General features: G+C 35.8%; 1 protein-coding gene across 1 annotated transcript; it reads left to right on the top strand.

The window, feature by feature from the left end:
* Window positions 1-498: 498 nt before the first annotated feature.
* LOC137407389 (cullin-3-like) lies at window positions 499-23,203 on the top strand. The gene is made up of 14 exons (XM_068094033.1): window positions 499-603; window positions 763-960; window positions 2,638-2,751; window positions 3,108-3,268; window positions 4,017-4,131; window positions 5,677-5,856; window positions 7,120-7,311; window positions 9,156-9,332; window positions 9,851-10,021; window positions 12,837-13,072; window positions 14,436-14,857; window positions 18,251-18,372; window positions 19,331-19,458; window positions 22,658-23,203. Exons 1-14 carry the CDS (start codon window positions 550-552, stop codon window positions 22,680-22,682), a joined length of 2,295 nt encoding a protein of 764 aa, XP_067950134.1. The 5' UTR covers window positions 499-549; the 3' UTR covers window positions 22,683-23,203.
* Window positions 23,204-24,237: the final 1,034 nt, after the last annotated feature.

Below are 24,237 nucleotides of genomic sequence, written 5' to 3'. Positions count from 1 at the left end.
ATATTTGGTATCGATGGGCGGTGCTCTTGAATTCTATTTTTAATACTATCGCGGTATCAACTATTCGTTATAACTCTTGAGTATTTAGCACTGATTAAGCAGGTAGGAAATATTTTCACGTCTAACATTACAATTGTTCGGTGTAGACCATGGGTAATGTAATATAGCAGCTATTAGTCTAACAAACTCTGGCTTTAATTTTTATTGTGTTAGTTTTTAATATCTTAGTTTGCAGGCCTGCAGCACATTAAGATTTATCTAACAGTTTTAATAGTACTAAATATGTAGGCCAACTAATATTATATTTATACACTAAATATTGATCATTAAGTTTAGAAACTCATTTTGGCTATAATTTTAAGCATTTGTCATCATGCATAGTTTGTTGACAAAATTTGAGCTGACCTGCTTTTCTCCGTTAGGGTATGGCATACACGTGAAAGAGTCATTTTGTATCAGTATAAGTTACTATTTCAAGTTCTCAACTATTTTCTCACTTTGTAGAATTAACTGTATAGGATACACCACTACAAAAGATTAAATATCGTCATGTCATTAAAGCTTCCTAAGAAAGTGTCTCCAATGAGAATTAGAGCATTTCCGGTAAGGCTTGCATGGCACTTTTTCCAAAACGTTTACATTTAATCCTTTATTGTAATTCTAATCAGTTATTCAATATGGGACATTTTTTCGAAAAATGTCAGGGTACATAGTTGTATATACTGTTAATGAAGTAAACTGGTCATATTATTTTCTTTTCAGACGACGATGGACCCACGTTATGTAGAAGATATTTGGCGGTTACTGAAAAATGCCATTCAAGAAATTCAGAAGAAAAACAATTCTGGTTTGAGTTTTGAGGAGTTGTACAGAAATGCTTACACAATGGTGTTGCACAAACACGGCGAACGGCTCTACAATGGTCTGAAGGAAGTTGTTACTGATCATCTTATCGGCAAGGTAAATACTACGCTCTTTAATGTTGGTTGGCATATACCATAAAACCTCTTTGAATGTTACCTTTATTTGAACGCCACCTCTAATAGAACGCCATTATAGGAGAAGAGCTAAAAAATTCAGAGGCTTCCTTTAATTGAGCGCCACCTCTATTGTACCATCACTTTTACATTCTTTGATTTTCACAAACCCATTATCGAAGGTCATCACTAGAAAAGTGTTCACAAAATGGTACTAATATTGGCTAATAATGCCATAATAATTATAGTAATAATAATACTAATAACGTTTCATCAATAACAATTAACTTTTTTTGTTTTTGCTGTAGTGGGTGCCATGGTTTTGGTAACGGTAATTGGTACCTGAGAAGATTTATCGTCACAATTATCAGAACTATACTTTTATTCGAAGTCACTAATGACAAAATCCGATCCATTCTCTTCAGATTCATCCATAATGCGGTGTACAACCTGACTTGAAAACTGTTTGATGAACAATGAGAACACTCTTCAAGAACACTGCACGGCGTAATAGCAGCCATTGTTAGGGCATATAGAAGTCTAGCTTCAAAGGTTTTTACTTTAAAAGTGGCACCATCGATTTAATAGCTGGATTCCTTGTTCAACTCGGTCTGATACTTCAACGTAAATGAGAAACGGTTCAACAAAAATGCTGAGGCCGGCGCCATTAATATCGCTCTATTTGAAGGAGAGTGCAAAATATAGGCAACATTAGCTTCACCATAAAGGGGTTAAATTTATCTCCCTAAAATACTGACGAGCTAGTCGAAAAATACAATGCCCCCCTCTATTTGAACATCACCTCATATAAACGCCACTATTGGGGGAATTGTTGAAAAATACAGCACAATGATTTTCAAATCAAGGTTTTACAGTATGCTTGTATCGCTACTACTAGGTGTTAAAATAATAATCATGTTGTAATTTTTGATACGTCATGTCTTTTAATTTATTCGAAATGTTTAGTGAATATTGTTTTTTTCTTTTTATTATCTTTTTTTTACATTTTACTTGTGGTTATTTTTTAAGGTGTTGACTGAAGATTTTAGCTGTTTATCATTCCATGAACCTGTGAATGATTTATTTCTCTCCGCCATTCTTTGCCCTTCACTAAATATAAACATGTCCATCTTATTTTTAAAGGACGTTACTGTGGAATGGTCAACTTATTTTGCAAAAAATAACAATTACAGGCAAATAATTTTATTTCAGTTGCTATCAACTAAGGCTATTGAGAAGGTTTCACAGTTGGCAAGATAGTATTATTTGTATCTGTTGTTCTTGAAGAACGTTGTTTAAGATAACCTAACAATAATAAAAAATCAAATCTTGTGACCATTTGTGGATGCTATGTACCTTTAAAGGAACTATTGTTTTGGCAACAACAACCTGTGTAGTCAGCAGCATTGGAATGTACCATTGTCATTGAAAAGTTGAAGACCGCCAAATCGTAATACAACAAAGTTCTTACATATTGAGACTTCTAGAAGTCTGATGTCCTACTTGCGTTGGTCATGCATAGTATAAACATTATGATTTCAATTAGATTTTTTCCAAGGCTGTCAGATAATCATTGACAGCCAACTTAAAAAATTACTGTAATTTGCATGTTTGCACTGTAGTTTCCTCGAAGTTACATCACCGGTTCTGTTATATGTAGGTGCAAAAGGATGTGCTGGACTCATTAAACAATAACTTTCTACAGACACTGAACACAGTATGGAGTGACCATACAACAGCTATGGTCATGATAAGAGACATACTTATGTATATGGTAAGTAGACACTCTACATACTGTGAAGTGAGCAGACAACAGCTATAGTCATGATAAGAGACATAGCTAGGTAAGTGGAGGTAACTTCTCATCAAGCATACTTATCATGACCCGCACAAGTTTACTCGTGTGTCCGAAATAAATTTAGTGTTTTTTTTTCAATTGATATTTAGATTATTGTATTTTTATGTGGATTGTATTTCCTTTGCACCCAAATTGTAAATTACTTAATCATTTATCGGCAGCGCAGAGTTAGGATTAGAGGAGTCTATCTTCCATGGATTTCAAGATCATGCTAACTGAACAAATTACACATAGGTTAGGTTTTAACGTATACTATCTATCTACTAACACAGGACAGAGTGTATGTGCAACAACACGACGTCGAGAATGTTTATAACCTAGGACTGATGATATTCAGAGACCACATAGTGCACCACCATCTTATTAAAGAGAAACTCACAGCTACTCTATTAGATATGGTTGCCAAGGAACGGAGGGGTGAGCTCGTTGACAGGTCCGTCAAACGTTTCGCTCTCTAAAACATCTAGATTTGAGTCAATCTTTAATTCAATAATGCATTAATAATATATCTAGCATTTAATGTATCAGTATATTATTTATTAGGTATTTATTTCCGTGTTTATTGGTTGAAGTACTTTTCATAAATTATTTTATTGTTATTAGGAGGCTTTGCTAAAGCTGTGTAAGTGGAAAGCTGTGTAATTTCAGTGACTGAAATTTTGATGAAGTTCTCAAAGTTTAAAACTCATGATCTTCCTTCGGATTGTGTGACAAACGTATGTCTCGGACTTAAATATGCTTTCAAAGGTTTATTTTGAAACAAAAGAGTTGATGATACTTTTACTACCAAAGTATTAGGCAGGAAAAGTAGTAAAAGTGTTGACAGGGTTGATGAAAATCTGCCTTTTGAAACCCTGTTGCAATTTGGAGGTGTTCAAACTAAATTGAAGACATCTTTCAACTTTAGTGTTTAAAGGTAAAAAACTGTTTTAGAACCTTCAGAAGAATTTTTATAAAAGTTATTCATCAATGAAAAGGGCATAAAAGATCCGGCATGTCTAGGTTTCATTGAACATACCCATTAACATTTCCATACCAGCTGCTGATCATAATGTATGCTACACAAAATTGTAAAGTATCCACCATTGCTGTCATCTCCAAAATTTTTCATCATCACACTCAGCAAATGTCATTATTCGAGTAACTCCTATAGGCTAATCGGAGTTGTGCCTTTTTTGTAGGGGTGCAGTAAAAAATGTCTGTCAGATGCTCATGGCCCTCGGCATTGAATCGAGGGACGTTTATGAATCTGAGTTTGAGCAGCCATTCCTCTCTCAATCAGCAGAGTTCTATAGGGTGAGAAGCCAATAAATTCAGAGGTTTATTTTATCCATCTATCAATGTCAAGGCTGAAGTTTGGAAATGCTTTATTTTTGCATCAAATGACCTAAGTCTGATCTTCACACATGGCCAAGCCAAGTGGCCAGTAACGCATAAATCTTAAAGATTTACTTGCAACAAAATTCACACTACAGTTATTTGGTATCAAAATGTTCATCATGTCTTACTCTGCTGCATTGTATGTGCAAAATATGTGGGAATGTGATTACAAGCTCTTAAAAGCTCAAAGAGGAACAGTTAATCGCAGCCATCACAAAAACACAATGGTTTGGAGTCTCTTTATTTCGATGACTTACTCAACTCGACGTGGTTATTGTTTTTTAATGATGGCTGTGATTAACTGTTCGTTTTTGAGCTTTTAAGAGCTTGTAATCACATTTCCACATATTTTGCACCTGCAACACAGCAGAGTGAGACATGGTAAATCTTTTTATACTAAATCACTGTAATGTGAATTTCGTTGCCAGTCAACCTTCAACATTGATTGCATGTAAATTGATCCCTCACTTATCGCTGTTGATGGGTGACTGGTGTCCACCGTGATAAATGAAAATTCGCGAAATAGAAACTAATGTTTTAAAGTATGTGTATGAGCCAATATTTACACACCCAAACGCTTAAACTGCTTTCTAAATATATTGTATTTATTTCTTACATAATAAGTAGAAAAATTGAAGTTATCTTGATTGGCTTTTAGTTTATATTTCAACTTCAGTCCCAGTATTTTAAGCCAGAGAATACATTTATGTAGTATTGGCTTAGTTGGGACTTTATCTCGTCTGTATATTCGTACTTGGGATTAACTGCGTCTATTGTGAGAAGAAAGTCACATGTTTTTAATTTATGAGATTTACAAATTTTATGCATGTATGTTTATGTGTTTTATTTTTTAACATATCGCTTTAATTAATTATCTATTATTTTCAATTTTTTAACAAACATTGTCATACCGCCTGAAACTGAAAGTACTGAAACTGAGAAAGGAGAGCTTCGAAGTTGTTAGGGATTACATGTATCATATTCTTTGTTTTTGAAGAAGCACAAACTGTAACTCTGAAAGAAGCTTAAGTTTTAATACTCTATGTGTAGGTTATCCACAACTGCTGGCGGCGATAAAAAAAACTCCAATTGAGACCTTTATGTTCGAGCAGAAGAGGAGTTTAGCCTGTGATCTTTGCGCGATAAGTTGAGGGGGATTGTACTTTTCCCATTCGTATGTTTTCCATTTAGGTTGATCAATGCGGGAGGGCTTAATAGATGTGCAGCGGCAGGCTGAGTACCAGAATTCTCTAGGGGATGTTAATATGATATTATCAAAAGTGTGGTGGTTCTGGGAAGTTCACTTACCTGAAAGGAATTGTATTAAAAAGAACTGGGCTGCAGTGTAGTTCATGGATTTGATCTATTGATCCGGTATAGCAGCTGAGAGAAGTCATTCGCTAATAGTTTGCATACTAAAAGTTCATTGTTTTCTGTGAACACCATCATCTACAATTACAGGCGGAGTCTCAGCAGTTTCTATCAGAAAATGATGCCTCCACATACATACGCAAGGTCGAGTCCCGTATCGAAGAGGAGGCGGAGAGAGCGAGACACTACCTTGATAAATCGACCGAGGTGCCGATAGTCGCTGTCCTCGAGAAAGAGCTCATCAGTCGGCATATGAAAGCCATCGTTGAGGTGAGCAACTACCGGGACATAACAGACTTGTGTAAAAAGAATCAAATTGGTGTTATAGCATTATAATAATTGGTGTCAGCTAATGATAACGGAAGCTAAGTTCTGCGGAGTATGAGCATTATTACTTTTTACAAACAATCGTCCAATAGCAATGATTTAGCTTCCCTTAAAAGGAAGATGACAAAAGCTAAACTACCCAATCATATCTACCAATCTTCTCCCCTGATGATTTTATAAACCCTAGCATTGAGTGGCCACCATAAAACCTTAACTTTGTTATTTGACCCATAGAAGTTTGTTACAAGTTTTTTCCTGTTTAGTTGGATATTCATCCTCGTGAGAACCAGGCATTAGGGGAGGGCGAAGGTTTTAGCTACTGACTAGTGTTGTAATCGTAACAGGAATTGTCAGTAAAAAGGATTAAAGCTTTGCAATTCCAAGTCTGCTAATACTGTCTTTTTTGCAATCATCTGCCCACATTCTATGTTTGCTATGTAGCCAGTGTCTTTCTAAACCTTTTTCCTAGTTCTATATATCATATCTCGCACATCAAGGTAAAAGATATTGAATTACAGCTATTTATCAGTGGTTTATTCTTAACTTGTGTTTTTCAGTGATTGATTCTTAGTATGTATTTAGCAACATCGCGTGTCTCCTAGCAGAACAAAGAAGTGTGCTGAAACACTACAGATATGTTCACTACATGTTGGGACATAATCCTTCCATAAATAAAGAAAGGACACCTCACAGTCAAACTCTGACAGTCAAACTTTGGCATGCTATTAAAAGATTGTTAGCAAATATTTGTGTCGGTAGACGGAGTAATTTTAAGGACGTGTCAGAAATTTTTAAAAACTACTGTTTCTAAAAAATAATTGAAGCTTCAATAAAAAGTTTAAAAAGCATAACTAGCAGAAGATATATAAATGATGTTAGTTGAAGTTAATATGTGGTGAAAGCTATACTGCTTATTTCTATCCCTCCATCTGATACTCAACTCAAGCAATGCCTAGCCTAAACCTCTATTCACGCGTCTCTAAAAAGTATTTGTTGCTGTTTTTGGGGTGCTGAAACAACTTTTAAAAGTTAGAAAGCATACTTATAGCGTTATTTGTTATCACCTTTTGGCATACGAAGCAAGTAAATAGCGACAAGTGAAAATGGAGTCGAGGTTCGACTTTTGTTTTATAAGCCGTAACTTCATATATCTATAACATCAAACGAAAGGACTGCAGCTCTAGAGCTCGCACATATATATTTCAGATGGAGAATTCTGGAGTTATACATATGCTTCGTCACAACAAGCACAAAGACTTAGCCTGTATGTACAAGTTACTAATTAGAGATAGTAACGGGCTGCGTACGATATGCTCCACTATTAGCTTATATCTGAGAGAATTGGGCAAGAGTCTGGTAGCTGAGGAAGAAGGTACTACCGCTATCTCATATATACAGGTATGACATCATTTCCTTTTGTGATCGCTGTGTTCTGTAACACCTCCTTCATTTTTATTTACAAGTACCATTGCTTAGGGGAGGTTAATTTTTAGACATACTGTATCATCTTTCCTGAGAATTGTAGGGAGGAAAGGTTGCCTTACGTTTGCACCACTTTTGTTTAGGAATTTTGGTGAATATCATTTACACGTATCCAGAAATATTAGTAATTATTATTGGGAGGAAAATGCAGGAAGATTAGACACTAGTACTGAAAATGGAATATGTACCACACTCTCCCTTCCATACAATTCTCATGAAGGATTATCTGACTGAGATTTATGAATTGTTGTGAATATCATTTTTATTACTGGGTCCAAAGTTCAATAACTATTATAGCGAAGGGAATGCAGAAAAAGCTGACATCGAAATATATAAAATAGTCTAGTTTTCAGTTTCATACTATGTCTGTGTGTAAATGTCTTATAAGAGTGAACACTTTGTAAGCAGCACCACGAAAGTGTAGTCAGAAGAGCTATGTTGTTGGGCCATGTTTGGAGAAATCAATTTGTTAACACCGTGTTGTGAAGCAGGGTCTGTTATGTAGAATCAGCAAGTTTTATTTCATTTGAAACATGAGTTTTCTTGTAACTGGCTAACATGTGCACGGATATCTGTTGACGGCTCAAAAGATGTCTAGTCTCCACCTCATTTGATGACATACAGAATTGTGTGTTATTAATTATAAAATGTTAGGCCAAGTTCCTGAATGCTTAAATCAATCAGTCTATTTCCAAAGTAGCTTTTTGCTAGCTGTATGCGCAGAATATTTCAGTGGTACATTTAGTGGAATTTTTACATGATTGTTTTATATGTAAAGTTGGAACTCTTTCAATTTATTGATCAGCTGCTCAAACCAATGCATAATTCTTTTTTGCATTGTTTTGAGCAGGTCTAATCCATAGTTGTTTTTACTAAAGGCCAAATATTTGTTAGATTTTAGTCAGCTACAAGAGAACTGATGCTTCTGACGTGAAATTTCGCAGTTCTACATAAAAGATTCTGTTTAGCAACACGGTGATAACAGATAGTGTCACCTGAGCATGGCCCAGCATAAATAGCAAAAGACAGTCCGATCAAGATAAACTGGTTTTGCTCAAATCAAAAATGAAGTATTTTTTATAACAATTCGTAAACTTTTTCATTTCACATCCGAGCAAACAAAGTCTCTCACTTGATATACCACATTCTGATAAAGCTATGAACACGTACATGATAAGTCTGCTATGCTGTCAATGGAATTTCATTGATTGTGGAAAAACTTGCTCCGCTGTCCTCTGGACACATAACTCGTAGTCCATCGTAAACGCTCACCGAATGTATAACCTTTATACAGTACAAGGTTTGTTTCCAGTTTGATATGCTTAAATGTGTGGAATGAAATGTATTACAGTTACACACAAATATTTACAGATCTATAATAGTTTTCAAGATATCTTTATCATGCGTGGTTCAACGCGTGCCTTCATCACGCATGCCTGATCATTTTACATGGTTTCATTTACAGTGTTATCATTGATGAATAACTAGTTGTGAAATCGATGTTAAGGTTGCTTCTTTTTTTATTGATGTCTGATTAGGTCATTCTTTGACATGACTAGAAGAGCGTAGCATTCATCAGAGCATTTGATTTAATTATTTAGGTGAATACATAGAAAATGGGAAGCACAACATCTACGCATGTATTTGCTTAAGTCAAATTTGTGAGTTGGTCATCATGTTAGGACAATTATATTCATGTTTATAGATGTGACAGTTTGTTATTTGTTTGTCATCTGCACTTTTAGTGAAACCTGTTTCAGGGCCTTGTTGATTTGAAAGACCGGTTCGACCAGTTTCTTTACGAATCGTTCAATGGAGACAAGTACTTTAAGCAGATTATGTGCGGGGATTTTGAGTACTTCATCAACCTCAATGATAAGTCTCCAGAATACCTTTCACTCTTCATAGACAACAAACTACGAAAGGGTGTCAAAGGGGTGGGTAGATATATTGTTTTAGTACTTATATCCTTGCCCATAAATAACTAGTCAAGAGCTCTATCACCTATTTAAGGGTGTCAAAGGGGTGGGTAGATGTATTGCTGTAGTCCTCCTATCCTTGGCCATAAGTAACTAGTCAAGGGCTCTGCCACCTTTTCAACCTTACATTATTTTCATTGTCAGCCAGCGGTTACATTTCTGGTTCTATAGAGTGTGTCAAGTAGTCAATATCCTGTACTGAAAAGGTTCATTTTATTTTAATATTCCTGTTTCTTTACTTAATTTCATCAAACAAGGAATATAATATCTGTCATTGTTTTTCAAAAGTTGTATCCTTTACTTGTAAATTTATCTCATTGAGGATGCGCAGTATTAACTTGGTAATGCTATCTTTTTTTCATTTATTTATTTATTTATTGCCATATGTACCAGGATCACTGAATCTTGTTCCATCAGTTTTATTATAAACCCTTTGACACTATTGATTCACTCAGAAATTACGTTTCCATCTGTAGATGACCGAGCAAGAGATAGAAGTTGTGCTAGACAAATGCATGGTTCTCTTCAGATTTCTGCAAGAAAAAGACGTCTTTGAGCGTTACTACAAACAGCACCTCGCCAAACGCCTTCTTCTTGACAAGAGCATGTCAGATGACTCCGAAAAAAATATGATCAGCAAACTCAAGGTGAATGGATTTATTTATGCAGGTCTTTGTTGTTATTCAACTCACATATTTAACCCTCCTGTTGTCAGAGGTGCATTTGCCTTCTTGTTGCCAAACTTGTAGCGGAATCTCTTTTTTATAGCATTGTGATGCATCACTCGGTTATATTGAACAGTTACATAACTTAGTTACATAAATTAATTTTTCAAACTGGTAGAGTTTTGTGCTTTTTAATATACCGTAAAACCTTAACCTTTAATTGAACACCATGGCGCTCAATTAGAGGTTTTACGGTAACTGAAGCCGTGTCCGTTTGTCTAAAAACACACTTAGTGATTCAGAAAAAGACTGTTTTCAACAGTATTCAAGCTCGCGACTTTTTGCTTGGCAGACTGACACTCTTCCACCATTCTACACTCTACCACTGCCTTAATCAACCACTTTGCCACATTTTGGATTAATTGTGCAGTTAATTATTACACTTGCCGATGCTACATCACCTAAAAAACTAATTCATCGGCTAAGAAGCCAAATAGCACTTCAATGGTCTTGTTAAGGAACACATTTTATCATTGTCAAGTAAAATTCTAAAATGGTTTGAACGTAAAAAGGTTTTTATCATTAATAAACTACAACGCTTTGGGAATACATCTTTTTTAACAAGTTTGGCATCCAGAATAAAGCCGTAACAGTTTTAAAACAGATTTGAGTAACGGTGAGCCTTTTCTGATCACACCAGAAATTAATAAGATGCAAGATTGTCTTGATAAAGTTACTAGATCTTCACTTTAAGCAAAAACATAGCATTTTAGATTATTCTTATTTTAATAGAAAATAATTTTAGCAAAGCCAATTGGTTGACTGAGGAGTTTATTTTTAATTTTTTTTCTTATCAAACAGGTAAAGAAATTAGGTTCTGTTGCCCAAAAATCCTATTTTAAATATAGGAAGACATGCCTCTCATGGCAGAATTGCACACTCGTACGGGCTTGGGTTGAGCTTGAGCAAAACATATACAGTCAAACATGGATAACTCGTCCACGGATAGCTCGAACACATGGTTAATTCGAACATTTCCTTTGGTCCGTTCCCACGTAATGATAAATTGCTATAGATAACTCGAACTCAACACTGTTAATTCGAACTGTTTTTTTGCCCAACAGCTACCGAAACGGTTGTTTTCGCTTTAGAAAATCACTTTATTCAAAGCCATAGAGGTAAACTTCATCTTTTCGTAATTCATAAGCGTCGTTATTATCACCATCGGCAAAATATTTTTGTCAACGACTTTTCTAAAAGTTTGGTGAAATTTGATTTATACTGCGATACGATGAATAGCACGGGCTAGCCGGGTCACGCGCGCAAGAATTTTCGCCACGCACATACAAAACAAAAATCGCATGTTGTTTTGTATGTGCGTGGCGAAAATCCTTGAGTGCGTGACTCGGCTAGCCCGTGATGAATAGTTTTCCGACGTTGATTCCGTGTTGAATCAACGTCGGAATGTTGAATGTTTAAAACGTTTTAAAAAATGTTGTAATTAAACGTATACGTTGTCTGAGCTACAAAAAACTATTCATCGTTTGACCTAAACACAGAATACGTGTGTACATTCAATAAGTATCTATTATAAAAGCGTGAGTGATATAGAATGTACCGTAAAACCTCGTAAAACTTCTAATTGAACTGCCTCGGAGTGTTGCTCTTAACGAATCCCAGGTAAAGTAAGGTAATCTGCATAAACTTCAAGAAAAAACGGCAAAATTGATCGTGGGTAAAACCCCAAAAGAAAAAAATGTCTTTTCTTTTGAGCATTTCAACAACGATCAAGTTTTGCCAATGTCAATCTGAAAAACGTCCTGGCAATAACATCACCTCAAACAACAAACCAATCTCAAGTAATAGTAAAATCTCTATACTTTTTCATGAAAACGTTTTAAACTTTACATTAGAAGCATTTAATTTGAAACAAGCCATTTGTGCTTTTGATTTATATTATAGTTTGTATATGTACATGTATCTACTAATAAATAAGTAAATATATGGACTTGTGACAGTGCTCTGATAACTTGAACGCTCTGATAATTCGAACACTTTTGCTCGGTCCCTTGAAGTTCGAGTTATCCATGTTTGACTGTATGTATATATATATATACATATATGTTTTGCTAACTAAATTTGAAAGCTCAATCTTTTGTGCACAAGCATGGTAGCTGCCTCTGCCACCTCTGCTATCATTTATTTGTGGCTAACATATGGAGCTGATGAAAAATATAAGCTGCTGGGTTGTAGAAAGTGAAGCTAGAATGTTTATTGTGCCTTTTCATTAAACGTTGATCTGTACATGTGTACATGAACACCAAGTTCACATTTGATATACAGTATGTGTACGCCTTTGACTCTGTGGTGATTCTCACAATGTCATATGCATAATAGAAGTTAAGTTCTTTATTTACCTTTTTAGTGGAAATGTCTTTTACTAGAGTTATCCACTCCAGCTATCCAGTTCAACCTCTCTTTGTAGTTAATTTGGTCTATACAATAGAAAGTCTTTAGTTGAAGAAGTCTATACAATTAACAGTATGTAGCTGTACAAGTCATCTTAGGCTATGTAAGTATGTTATGTATGTACCTATGTACATGTACATAGGTACATGAACTTGTACATTCTCCACTGAATCATTAGCCAACCCTCATTTTGTCATGCAGCCAATTTTACCTAGCAATCGTAATTAAGTTACGTTGGAGTTATCCTATCGTGATTTGCTGTGGGCTTTATTCGCTCATTTCCTCATGTTTTTCTCTCGTTCTTATTGTATGATGGTCCTTTGTTTAGACTGAGTGTGGCTGTCAATTCACATCAAAACTTGAAGGGATGTTCAAAGATATGACCATATCAAACACAACGAACGAAGAGTTTAAAGCACATAGCAACGCTCTAGGAAATGCCGATGGTACAACACATATAGATCTACTCGTCAGAGTTCTCACCACTGGTTTTTGGCCAACGACTACTTTACCGGAATGCAACCTTCCTTCTGTGGCACACTCAGCCTTTGATGTTTTCTCCAGGTACCAAGTCTATTCTTTTAGTTAGCGTTCTGTATACTGTTTTGCCAATAAGGAATATGCCATGATGTACTTACCTTTTTAGATACGTGATTTATTATAACGCTATATGCATAATATTTAAGTGTTTTCATCAGAAACAGGTTTTTTCATGAGAGTCATTATTTTGGCAGACATCCTGCCAATGTGAAGTAGTAGTTTTCTCACTGTATCTTTAAATAATCATATTTTGTTGTTTCGGTGTATCCATGTAATTCTAATGCTCTGAGCAGCAGAAGTATGTTAGCTTTTAGCTGAGGCAGTGTATATCTTCAAAGTTTCAGAAAATACTTGTAGAAGCCTTTGGTCACTTGACATTATATTTGTGGCTGCATTCATAAAATTTTATGTTCTATAAACTCAACTCGCGTATCACTCATATATCTTACCCCATATATAAGAGAACCTCTTTGTCTGGCATGTTTGTAGAAAACTTATCACTTTTGCTTAAGGTCTTGATCTATCAATCTTCACAGTTATCTACTCTTTATATTGATATTAAGATGGTGAACGTGTCACTGTGTCCTGCATGCTTGTATATCAGGGTCTTCGAGCTTGTTGTATCCAGTGGTACATATATATTTAAAAAAGTAAGAATGAAAACGTTGTATTTCAAAACAGATTCTAGGTCACTTAGAACAGCTGGTAAACCACTAGCAAAACAACAACATTACTAAAAAAAATTTAGGGAACAGCGCTGCCTGGATATAATGGCTAAATGGCTCACCAATCAGTGTTTGGATGTGTTTAATTTGAGTTTTTTGATTGATGCAAAGACGCCTTGTCACAGCTCGCATGATGTAATCGACAAAAATTGCTGCCATGCCTTTAGTGATTGCCATCCTATGCATTTTATTTGATAATAATCCGTTTACTGTAAATTACATAGGGAAGTTCTAAAGCGCTACTCTCTATTGATTTGTGAAGGCGGTGACCAGCACTCTAAGTGGCCAATAGCGTAATTGTCCAGTGCTTCTCTCAAAAACACAACATCTTTAAAGTTTTTATCATCTGAACATTTTAGCTCCGAACATTTCCTTTGTGTGTTCCCATCCTTGTGAAAGATCATGAATATTTGATGATGTTTTACCTCACGATGCATCACTCGCGGTGCAGTGGCATCTTTAATGTCTCATTTTCATTATCGCATTCCCCACTTAAGATGTGGTGTGAGTAATTGTCTCCCTTGCTATAGAATATTAACATTTTTGGAATTATCTCCTTTGTAACTTATTCGTAGTTTCTTGAATGATCATATGCCATTCTGAAGCTTGTTACATTTTTATTTCTATGTAAGCATGTTCTAGATTGTTCTATGGTGTTGTAGATTTTATCTCAGCAAACACACAGGTAGGAAAATAACTTTACAAGCCAATCTTGGCAATGCTGATTTGAATGCTGTGTTCTACGGAAGTCCGACATCTCCCAAAGACAGTGGTTCTGCGATAGCGTTAAGTGCAAGCACGAGCAAAAAGGACTTACGTAAACATATATTGAATGTGAGCACATACCAAATGTGCATACTGATGCTCTTTAACACTCGTGAATCTTGGACTTACGAAGATATAAAAAGCGAAACAGAGATTCCAGAAAAAGAGTTGTCGAGAGCGCTGATGTCGCTGTCAATGGGTAAAATGTCACAAAGGGTGCTTACGAAAGACCCCAAGACAAAAAGCATAGAACCTACACACATCTTCGCAGTTAATGACGCTTTCCAGTCTAAACTTTACAAGATAAAGATCATGGCCAGTGAGTTGGAACATCTTGTACTATGTACCATGTTTTCTACCCACTCGTGATTTCAGTAGGGGCTGTTGGTTTAAACTCGCAGATTGGCATAACAATGATGGTAGATGTGGCCTTAAATGTCTTTGGTTGAATCGGTTGGAATAGAAATGTTTTTAGCTCTTTGACTAGCCAGCTCATGTAAGGGTCATGACTCCTTAGCTATGACTAAGAGCTGAGGCTTCTATTTGCTTTAGTGTTTGCATGCACTCACATTTTTATGGGTGGGCAACTCCTGACGATAGAACAATGTTGGCTATGATGTGGCTTTAGATGACATCTTATGCTTTTTATTTGAGTTGAGTATAGTGGCATCTTATGGTTTGCATCTGCATGCACTCAGTCGTAGTTAGCGGGAAGTCATACAAGAGCTCGGTAAGTCTGTGGAGACAAACCTGTCTGTATGGAAAATCTACTTATTCTGACCTTATTAATCAGTATAATTGTTATTCTTTTCAAGCATAGGCCTAGTCTAAAACATCCTAGGATATCGGTGATTGACTTCCCGAGGTGCAGAAAGGTTGCGCATAGTTTTTGGATGTTATTTTAGCTGGAATTTACTTAAGATTCACTCTCAAGTTTTGCTAGCATTTGTTTAAAAATAAGATGCAGCAAGATAAATTGTTCAAATTATTTACTGTTGAGTTACTGGTGTTAGTCAGGTTGTACAGCCAACAACAATATTCTGAATATCAGAGCTCTATTACATAGGCTAGTAAAGCCTGGTTCCTATATCAATTTCGAGACTCGGGCGGTAATATTGCCCAACAAAACGCTTGCGACGCTAGGCTCGTGGCTTATGTTCACATAGCTGCATCGCTAATAACAGCATAAAAATTTTTGCTTGGTGTGCCGTTTCGATAATGCTGACTTTCACCTGTACAATGTATTTAGGGGAGGTTTTGCCTGCAGCTTTTCGCGCAATTTAAACAGCTCTAAACTCTTGCGTTGCCGCCGACTACTACCGGCGGTACCCGACGCGTAGGTTCCTATTTCACCCCTAATAGCCTGCGGTGTTGTCGCCGGTTCTTTGTGACGTATATGGGAACCAGGCTTAAGCCACCTCCTCTATTTATAGACCCTCGCTTTGTTAAATTGCTCCATATTCGATATGCAGCTAGTTTCTATCATAGCAAATGTGTTGGAGTATAGAGTAGCATTTGACCTTAGTAGAGCAAGTGATTGTATGTCTGCTACGAGTGTATTGCTTAATAACAAACTTAAATAGAAATAAATTGTTTTAAATATTGGTTCTCCTTGACTAATAGAACTTGTTTCATGTTATTTTCCAACTCGTTTCGTGCCTACACGTGTAATGGGTTCAGTTTAGTCAAGTTAATTCCTGAATGTGTTTATGAGATTTGTTTCAGCTGCTTTTCACTGCAAATTCTGTAATCTTTGGTTGAGGTTAGTCGCCCCTGATTACGCTTACCATGGTTATGGTTACCTTGGTTACAGTTGGCATGGTCACCGTAGACATGGCTGCCGTTGCTCAGTCTTGTTTGTATCAATGTATCCACGGGTACATTTTGTCCTGTACTGTTGATGCATTGACTTTGGGGCGTCCGAGATCCCAGATCTTAGGCAATTCACAAAATTAGCAAAATTGTGCACCCCGGTAAATGACAGGATTTGTCCATATGATTAGTAATAAAGCTAAGAATTCTGTGAATGTCGCAGGATACAAGTCAGTAAGCGTAGGACTGATTTTTGTATATACCCTACAGGATGGAATTATTCGCGGAGTGAAATTTTGTGGAAATTGTCTTTTCATGCATATTTGCAGACTAAATTATTCGCAGATGAACGCATTCGCAAATAAATTAATCCGTGAAAGCAGCTAGCAATAAAGTAAAACCTTCACGCGCGTATAACACATGTTTATGTTTCTATTTAGCTAAGAAATTTATGTCGATCATGCTAAGCTATAAATTTTTGGCTGCGTCCACAGGTCTTCATAAATATTCATCGATTGGGAGGCCTTTGGTGAACCAACAACTTGTGATGAGTTATGAGTTTTTCCAACATTAAGAACTGCAGGAGAGATTTTTTCAATGATGAGGCCATGCCGAATTCCGAATAATTTGTGACACCCTTGAACAATTTTGTAAAGAAGTGTGATGCATTGGCAATGTTCTTAACTCAAAGACCTGGCGATGATTTTAAAAGAGTCTGGAGCTCAGCTACGTTTACTAACTCCGCCTAGCGGCTAGTTTTAAAGTTGAGGTAGTAGTTATTCTTGTGTTAAAAATAAAACTACCTATTCGGTAATTATTAGCGGATTTTAATAAGTCGGGGAAATCTTACGCGTATTCGCGAATTATTAAATCTATCGAGTAATTTGATCCTGTACGGTATATAAAATTTGGGTACAGTTAATATTTTTGCAAATTCTTACACACAGCCCACCATAACCTCTCTCAAATTGATGAAAATAATGAAAATTGTTAGCTTTAGTCCTTAGTCTGGCTGTGAAATTTATATCTGAATGTTGCTAAAGTATTCAAGGAAGGAAAATAATTTTTAGTTTTATGAGTAGGTCGGTGCTGAGTTGTTAAATCTTTTTCAATACAGTTTTTGGTACTCTGAGTTACATGCAATTTTGTATACACATCTCTCAGTTTGATTAAGATGTTTAACGTTTTGTATCTAGTTTGACTGAAGATTATTTTAAATCTTTCAAGAAGGAGATTCTTTAACTTAAGTTAGATGAGCGAATCTTCGGCGATTTGCTTGTTTCATTGTTCCATGCAAATTTCTCAGTCCTCAAACCTTTTGAAACTTTCAACACTGTCTTAGTTTAATAGTAAAATTTATATCGAGTGCTACCTAGGGGTTTCAAGAAGGAATGCATTTGTAATTCATATGTCTAGATTTGCACCTACATTTAGTTTATTCTAACGATATATCGGTGAGAATATTACAAACGCAATAGGCATTGACAGTGAGTATTTACCGAAGTTAGGTGTATATTTGTAATGACAGTAACTTAAAACGCGTCACACTTGTTACTGAATAAAACAGACTATTGGAAAGAGCAGATGTCTAGCTATGCATGAATAACAGGAAAGCTGCTTTACAATCTAAAGAAAAGTAGCACGCACCATTTTTTCACATAAGTGGTTCAGTTGGCGGCTTAATCATGAAGCATTCCAGAATAAACCTTTCCACGTGATGTGTACAAATCTGGATTTCCCTTAATCGATCCATGTACCAACAAGAGTGGCTTTTTGCTTGGTTTCTTCCAAATTTGTGGTTTGATACGAATGTTTAATTTTATAATATTGGCCCTTCTCTTCATCGCAATATTCTCTACTTTCATCTTCGTAACAATCTTGTTGATTCTCATCTCTGTAGTAACAGCGAAGGGTGAGTCAGAGCCAGAGAGAAAGGAAACTAGAGTTAAGGTAGACGATGATAGGAAATATGAAATTGAAGCCGCTATAGTTCGAGTCATGAAGGCCAGGAAACGAATGCAGGTAACTTTTTACTGTAGAGCTGTAGCATATTGCTACTGTTTGAAATTAGATGTTTATAAATCGAAAATGAAAAATTGGAATATTATGATAAGACTACAGGTATTATTGATTTGTTTCTGTATTTCGTACTTCATACCAATTTTACTGCTGACTGCTTTCATCATATTAAGCACCAGTCTTTACTCCATTACTTTTTAAAAAAGAATATAATATAGGACTCTATAAAATATAAGTAATATAATATAAGTAAAATAGCGCGTAAGAGAAGCTCCATTCTACACCTGCAATAAACCTATATTAATTTATAACAAATCTATTCTAGAGCGTTCAACTTTTTACTTTTAAATCGTCAGTACATTTTTTCTTTTTAATGTAAACATATTTTAACAAAGAAATGGTCAGCCACACTAATCAAAAAAGTTGTGATGAACAACACAAAAAAATTGAGTTTTATTTTGGGCCCGTAAAGTTCAATTCTCAAAGTTCCGGTATACGTTCTGCCATGTTAGGAACCAAGGCTGAACTATATTATAGCACTACATGTTATAAAACTAATTATAACACCTACATGGCGAGACTTTATGACACCTCTATGGTTAGATTTTATGGCACCTTTATGGCTAGACTTTATAACTCCTCCATGGCTAGACATTGTGACACATCTACGGCTAGACTTTATGACACATCTATGGCTAAACTTTATGACACCTCTATGGCTAGACTGACACCTCTATGGTTAGACTTTATGGCACCTCTATGGCTAGACCGACACCTCTATGGCTAGACTTTATGACACCTCTATGGCTAGACTTTATGACACCTCTATGGTTAGACTTTATGATACCTCTATGGTTAGCCTTTATGACACCTCCATGGCTAGACTTTATGACACCTCCATGGCTAGACTTTATGACACCTCTATGGCTAGACTTTAGGACACATCCATGGTTATTTGCAGCACAACCTTCTAATCGCCGAGGTAACAACACAGCTCAAGACACGGTTTATGTCTAGTCCGACTGTGATTAAAAAGAGGATAGAGGGCCTGATAGACAGGGATTATTTGTCAAGGAGTCAAGATGACATGTAAGTTACGTATATAACTGCACATATTTTCAACAAAATATCGCTTTTGCATTGCTGTCACCTCTCGGACTGGACATTAGGCTTCATAGGCACAAACTATCGTGAAATGGTGAATGTTTGATGGCAAAATAAGATGATTAACTAGTCTTTGAAAGGATTTTAAATTTGCTACAAATATGAATAAAAACAGAAAACAATAATTTTAAAACACATTGGTGTTGGTAAATGCGTACTGGTCATTTCGTTATTGGATATTTGGTTATTGAGAGAACATGTATATTTTGCACATCTGACGGTTTGCTACAAAATGGAGTCCAACAGAGAAGCCATTCTTAGTGGTTTCGTTGTTTTTATTAGTTTTGTAAATAGTTTGCTTTTATTTGTGATGCAATATTGCTCAACTATTGAACAATGACTTCTAGTGCTATTATAGAAGTCAAATTTGCAATGTATTGTGGTTAGAGATGTCCCGATTCAATACAAAAGAGTCACTCAACAAACTTATTTGATCCTTGCATTCCTTACTAAAAGCTCACCAGTTATGGATGCCAATCCAGGTCTTTAGGCTACATGGTTGATTGCTTTTTATCACAGAAAATATATTATGGAAAGATTTATTTGTCAGCATTGAAGAAAATTATTTGATTCAAATTTGTAATTCTGATAAATAGATGCATTAAATTGCGTTTCTATCTCCTGAGTGGTTGTAATTATTTTCGTCACTGTAAATGGGTAATATGGCACATCTTATTTACATCCCGTTTAAAACTAGTTAATTGTCAACCAAATTTATCTGCTAATTTGTTAATGTATGCATAAAGTAACTTGCAGATTAGAATTCATTAGATTCATTAGTTCTCTATATTTATATTAGATATATTCTGGGTGTTGAAAGTTTCCTGTTTGTTACATTTGTTAATGTGGCAGGCTCGAACCTTCTAATTGAATTAAAACAGTTTGTTTATGCTACTTGTGTATGTAGCCAAAAAAATGACACATGTGAAACTTATTTTTCGTATTATTTGTTCAAGTGATGGCTCTCACGGAAATCAAAAAAATGTTATCGCAGATCATTGGCTAGGTTGCGTAGAGCTTTGCGGTATCAAAATGAACAATAGTCTCTACACCACATGAGTACGGTTTCAGTTTAATAAAAATGAGTTTTATTTTTAAGCATTTTGGGGACTGATTCTTGTTCTGATTCTTGTTTTAACATTGGCATCTGATTGCTAGATCACTCTTATTACTGGTGTAGCAATGACATCTGATTGCTAGATCACTCTTATTACTGGTGTAGCAATGACATCTAATTGTTAGATCACTTTTATTACTGGTGTAGCAATGACATCTGATTGCTAGATCACTCTTATTACTGGTGTAGCAATGACATTTGATTGCTAGATCACTCTTATTACTGGTGTAGCAATGACATTTGATTGCTATATCACTCTTATTACTGGTGTAGCAATGACATCTAATTGTTAGATCACTCTTATTACTGGTGTAGCAATGACATCTGATTGTTAGATCACTCTTATTACTGGTGTAGCAATGACATCTGATTGTTAGATCACTCTTATTACTGGTGTAGCAATGACATCTGATTGCTAGATCACTCTTATTACTGGTGTAGCGATGACATCTGATTGCTAGATCACTCTTATTACTGGTGTAGCAATGACATCTGATTGCTAGATCACTCTTATTACTGGTGTAGCAATGACATCTGATTAGTAGATCACTCTTATTACTGGTGTAGCAATGACATCTGATTGCTAGATCACTCTTATTACTGGTGTAGCAATGACATCTGATTGCTAGATCACTCTTATTACTGGTGTAGCAATGACATCTGATTGCTAGATGTTCATTAATAAAAAAATGCTTTCCATCTTTGATTTTTCAACACATTGAGTAACAAGCTACGGTATATCCAGCTTAATATACAAGCAACAGATCATGCTATAGTGCAAGTTTAATTTTGTAATCATTATTACACAATAGCAAATATGAAATGCAAAGTTATCATACCAAAAAATGTAACATCTGTCACTGAATGTAAATACAGTCACTAAATGTTAATAACATATGCCATATTACCCATTTAACCGTTACCACATTGATAACGATCTTAAAATTAAATTTTGCATTTGCCTTTTTCTATCAACTCCCGTTTATAAACCGATAGAACCATGTCACTGATTACCCACAGTTTTGTTATGGAACCTTTCAGCTCATAACAACCACTCGCAAGTAGCTCTAAGTGTGTGTTGTAGATAGTATTCATGTACAGTGGATCCTCGGTTCTCGACCAACTTGGTTTTTGACCGAAAAATTACAGATTTTTCCGTCTCGGATCTTGACCATAAATTCAGTTCTCGACCGAACTGGAGCATGCGCATTGGAATTAAACGTTCGGAACAGCTCCGGAAACAGCATGTTTATACGTTTAACGACGTTGTTATGAGCCACTTTCGGAAAGTTCTCAAACAAAGGGAGAAGTTTCGCGTCATAAATTCTTTACAAAAAGGAGCCATCTGGGAGGATGTCGCCTCTATCGGAGAGATTTTCTAGGAACACAATTCCTCCAGTCGAGTTACTCTAAAGTGTTTTGGAGGATTCTTCTTCAAAGATGTGAAGTAAACATGCCATTGATGCTTCTATTATCTTTTTCATACGACTTTTGATGTAACTGATCTGTTGCATTTTTTTGCTGTGTCATTATCAATTTCTGCGATTTTTGGTATTGCATCGTAACCTTTAATGTTTTCGATGTTTTAAGAGCAAAGCATACGAAATGTTTACTTTTTTTTCTTTTTTGATCATCATAGATAGAAAACCTTTTATTAAAATTAGACACGATCTATATCTACCCGTTTTTATTTTAGCATGCAGTATACAGTACAGTTTATGGTGGAAAATGTTATAAAATGCTTTACCGAACTTGTTAAATCGACTTGGAACGAATTAAAATTTACATACACTAATTCCAATGGGAAAAATAATTTCAGATCTCGACAACTCGGTTTTCGAGCATTGTTCTGGAACAGATTGTGTTCGAGAAACGAGGTTCCACTGTAGATCTGTTGAGATGCACATTTGGTTATTGGATTATTCTTTTAGAAAGGGTCTCATCTATTAGAGACATTGTCGACTTGTTGACTTTATAGTGAAAAGGCTATAATCATCTCTGTTGCAGAAAAACCTACACATACGTTGCATAGGTCTGCCCAGAAACCAAGGAGCTCATCCATCCATCTCAACTTCCAGTATTCAGTCACTTGCTCACTTGATTTCTTCAGATTTGTCTCCTGATATTCACTTCCCATATGCTTCTCGGTGCCACAAACTCTTCTGCCCCTTTTACACCAACCCGTACAAGCCACTTACAGATGTGCGGAAAAGCTTCTCTTCATCGAATGTATCAGACTCATTTGGAACTATTATCGAATCTGGCTTGTTTTGTGCACGACAAGCTTTCCGCACAGGTTACATCCTCTCATGATGACTAGTGACAAAAAATGGGTCTTTCAATAATTTGATTCATAAAAATTTTATGACAAACAAAGTATTTAGGCATTTTATAAGTGTTCATTTCTGCTGAATTTGCTTGGCTCCATTTTGAATCCACTTTTTCTAGTGTATTCATAAATTAATTGTCAAGTTCTTACCAGCTTGCTGTAATACTGTACGACGCGACACTTGTCGGCAAACAAAAAAATGAAATAAATTTATACATCTCAAGTAAGACACAACAACAATTGCTGCCTTATCTATAATAAATGTTGATTTTTCTTGTCTCGTGTGATAGGATGGAACGCTGCCTAATATCTAACACGGGTCTCTCTTTGTTAGAATTCGTATCTAATGAGATCGTGAAGGTCTCATTTTCGTTCTTCAGCTACAGGGCAATTCTCAATCGTATCAATTCAGCTGGTATCAATTCAGTATCACAAGGTAATGCAAAATAGAATTAACACAGCAGCATGTTCTTCAGTCATCAAGGGACAACCAAGGTTTCTTTGCTAATTGTAACGTGGATACATGGCAGTCTTTCAGTGATAGGTAGGAACAACTCTAACAATATTTTTTGTAATTCCAGGAATGAGTTCTGCACTTATCTCTTAACAAAGTAATAATATCTATCAGATCTCGGTGGTTTTTTCCTCCTGAGCTGTTTGTAGCGAAGGTTGCCTCTGATGGCGTGGTTGATGTCATTCGTCATATTGCCACACATATGACAAAATATCTCCTCTGACGGAAAACTTCTTTTAGACTGCCTACTAAGCTCTTGTCGCACCTGCAAACATCAGTGGAAGTGAAACTGGGATAGACAGGATAGATAAATGGATACTTTAACAGTGTGAGCTGATTCTATAATTGAAGAGCCTAGCGCTAAAAGTGCTTAAGTCACATAATGTCCAATTCCATCAGCAGCTCATTAAAGATTTAAAGTTTATGGTAAATCATACTAATAGCTTTTTTGAAAAATCTTTCACACCTTTCTTGACTACTGTGTTAACTTGACATTTGACATGAGTTACGAGGTTTTTTTAAAAACGGTAGGCGGGTAAGCAAAAAAATTAATTATGGACTTAGGTACTTTTCACTCAAATTCCGGACTTGAGTACTTCTTGCACCGCGACATATCGCTGTGGCCTAGTACAATCCGCTAAAATGCTAGTATCCGACATAATACGAGACTTTGCAATATAATGTATGATCAGAATATATATATAATGTATGATCAGAATATATAATGAGGTTATATTATGATAA

The sequence above is a fragment of the Watersipora subatra genome, chromosome 10 (assembly GCF_963576615.1).
Source record: "Watersipora subatra chromosome 10, tzWatSuba1.1, whole genome shotgun sequence".
Lineage (NCBI taxonomy): Eukaryota > Metazoa > Bryozoa > Gymnolaemata > Cheilostomatida > Watersiporidae > Watersipora > Watersipora subatra.
The sequence above is the reverse complement of the archived record's forward strand: the minus strand, read 5'-3'. Positions and strand labels throughout refer to the sequence as shown.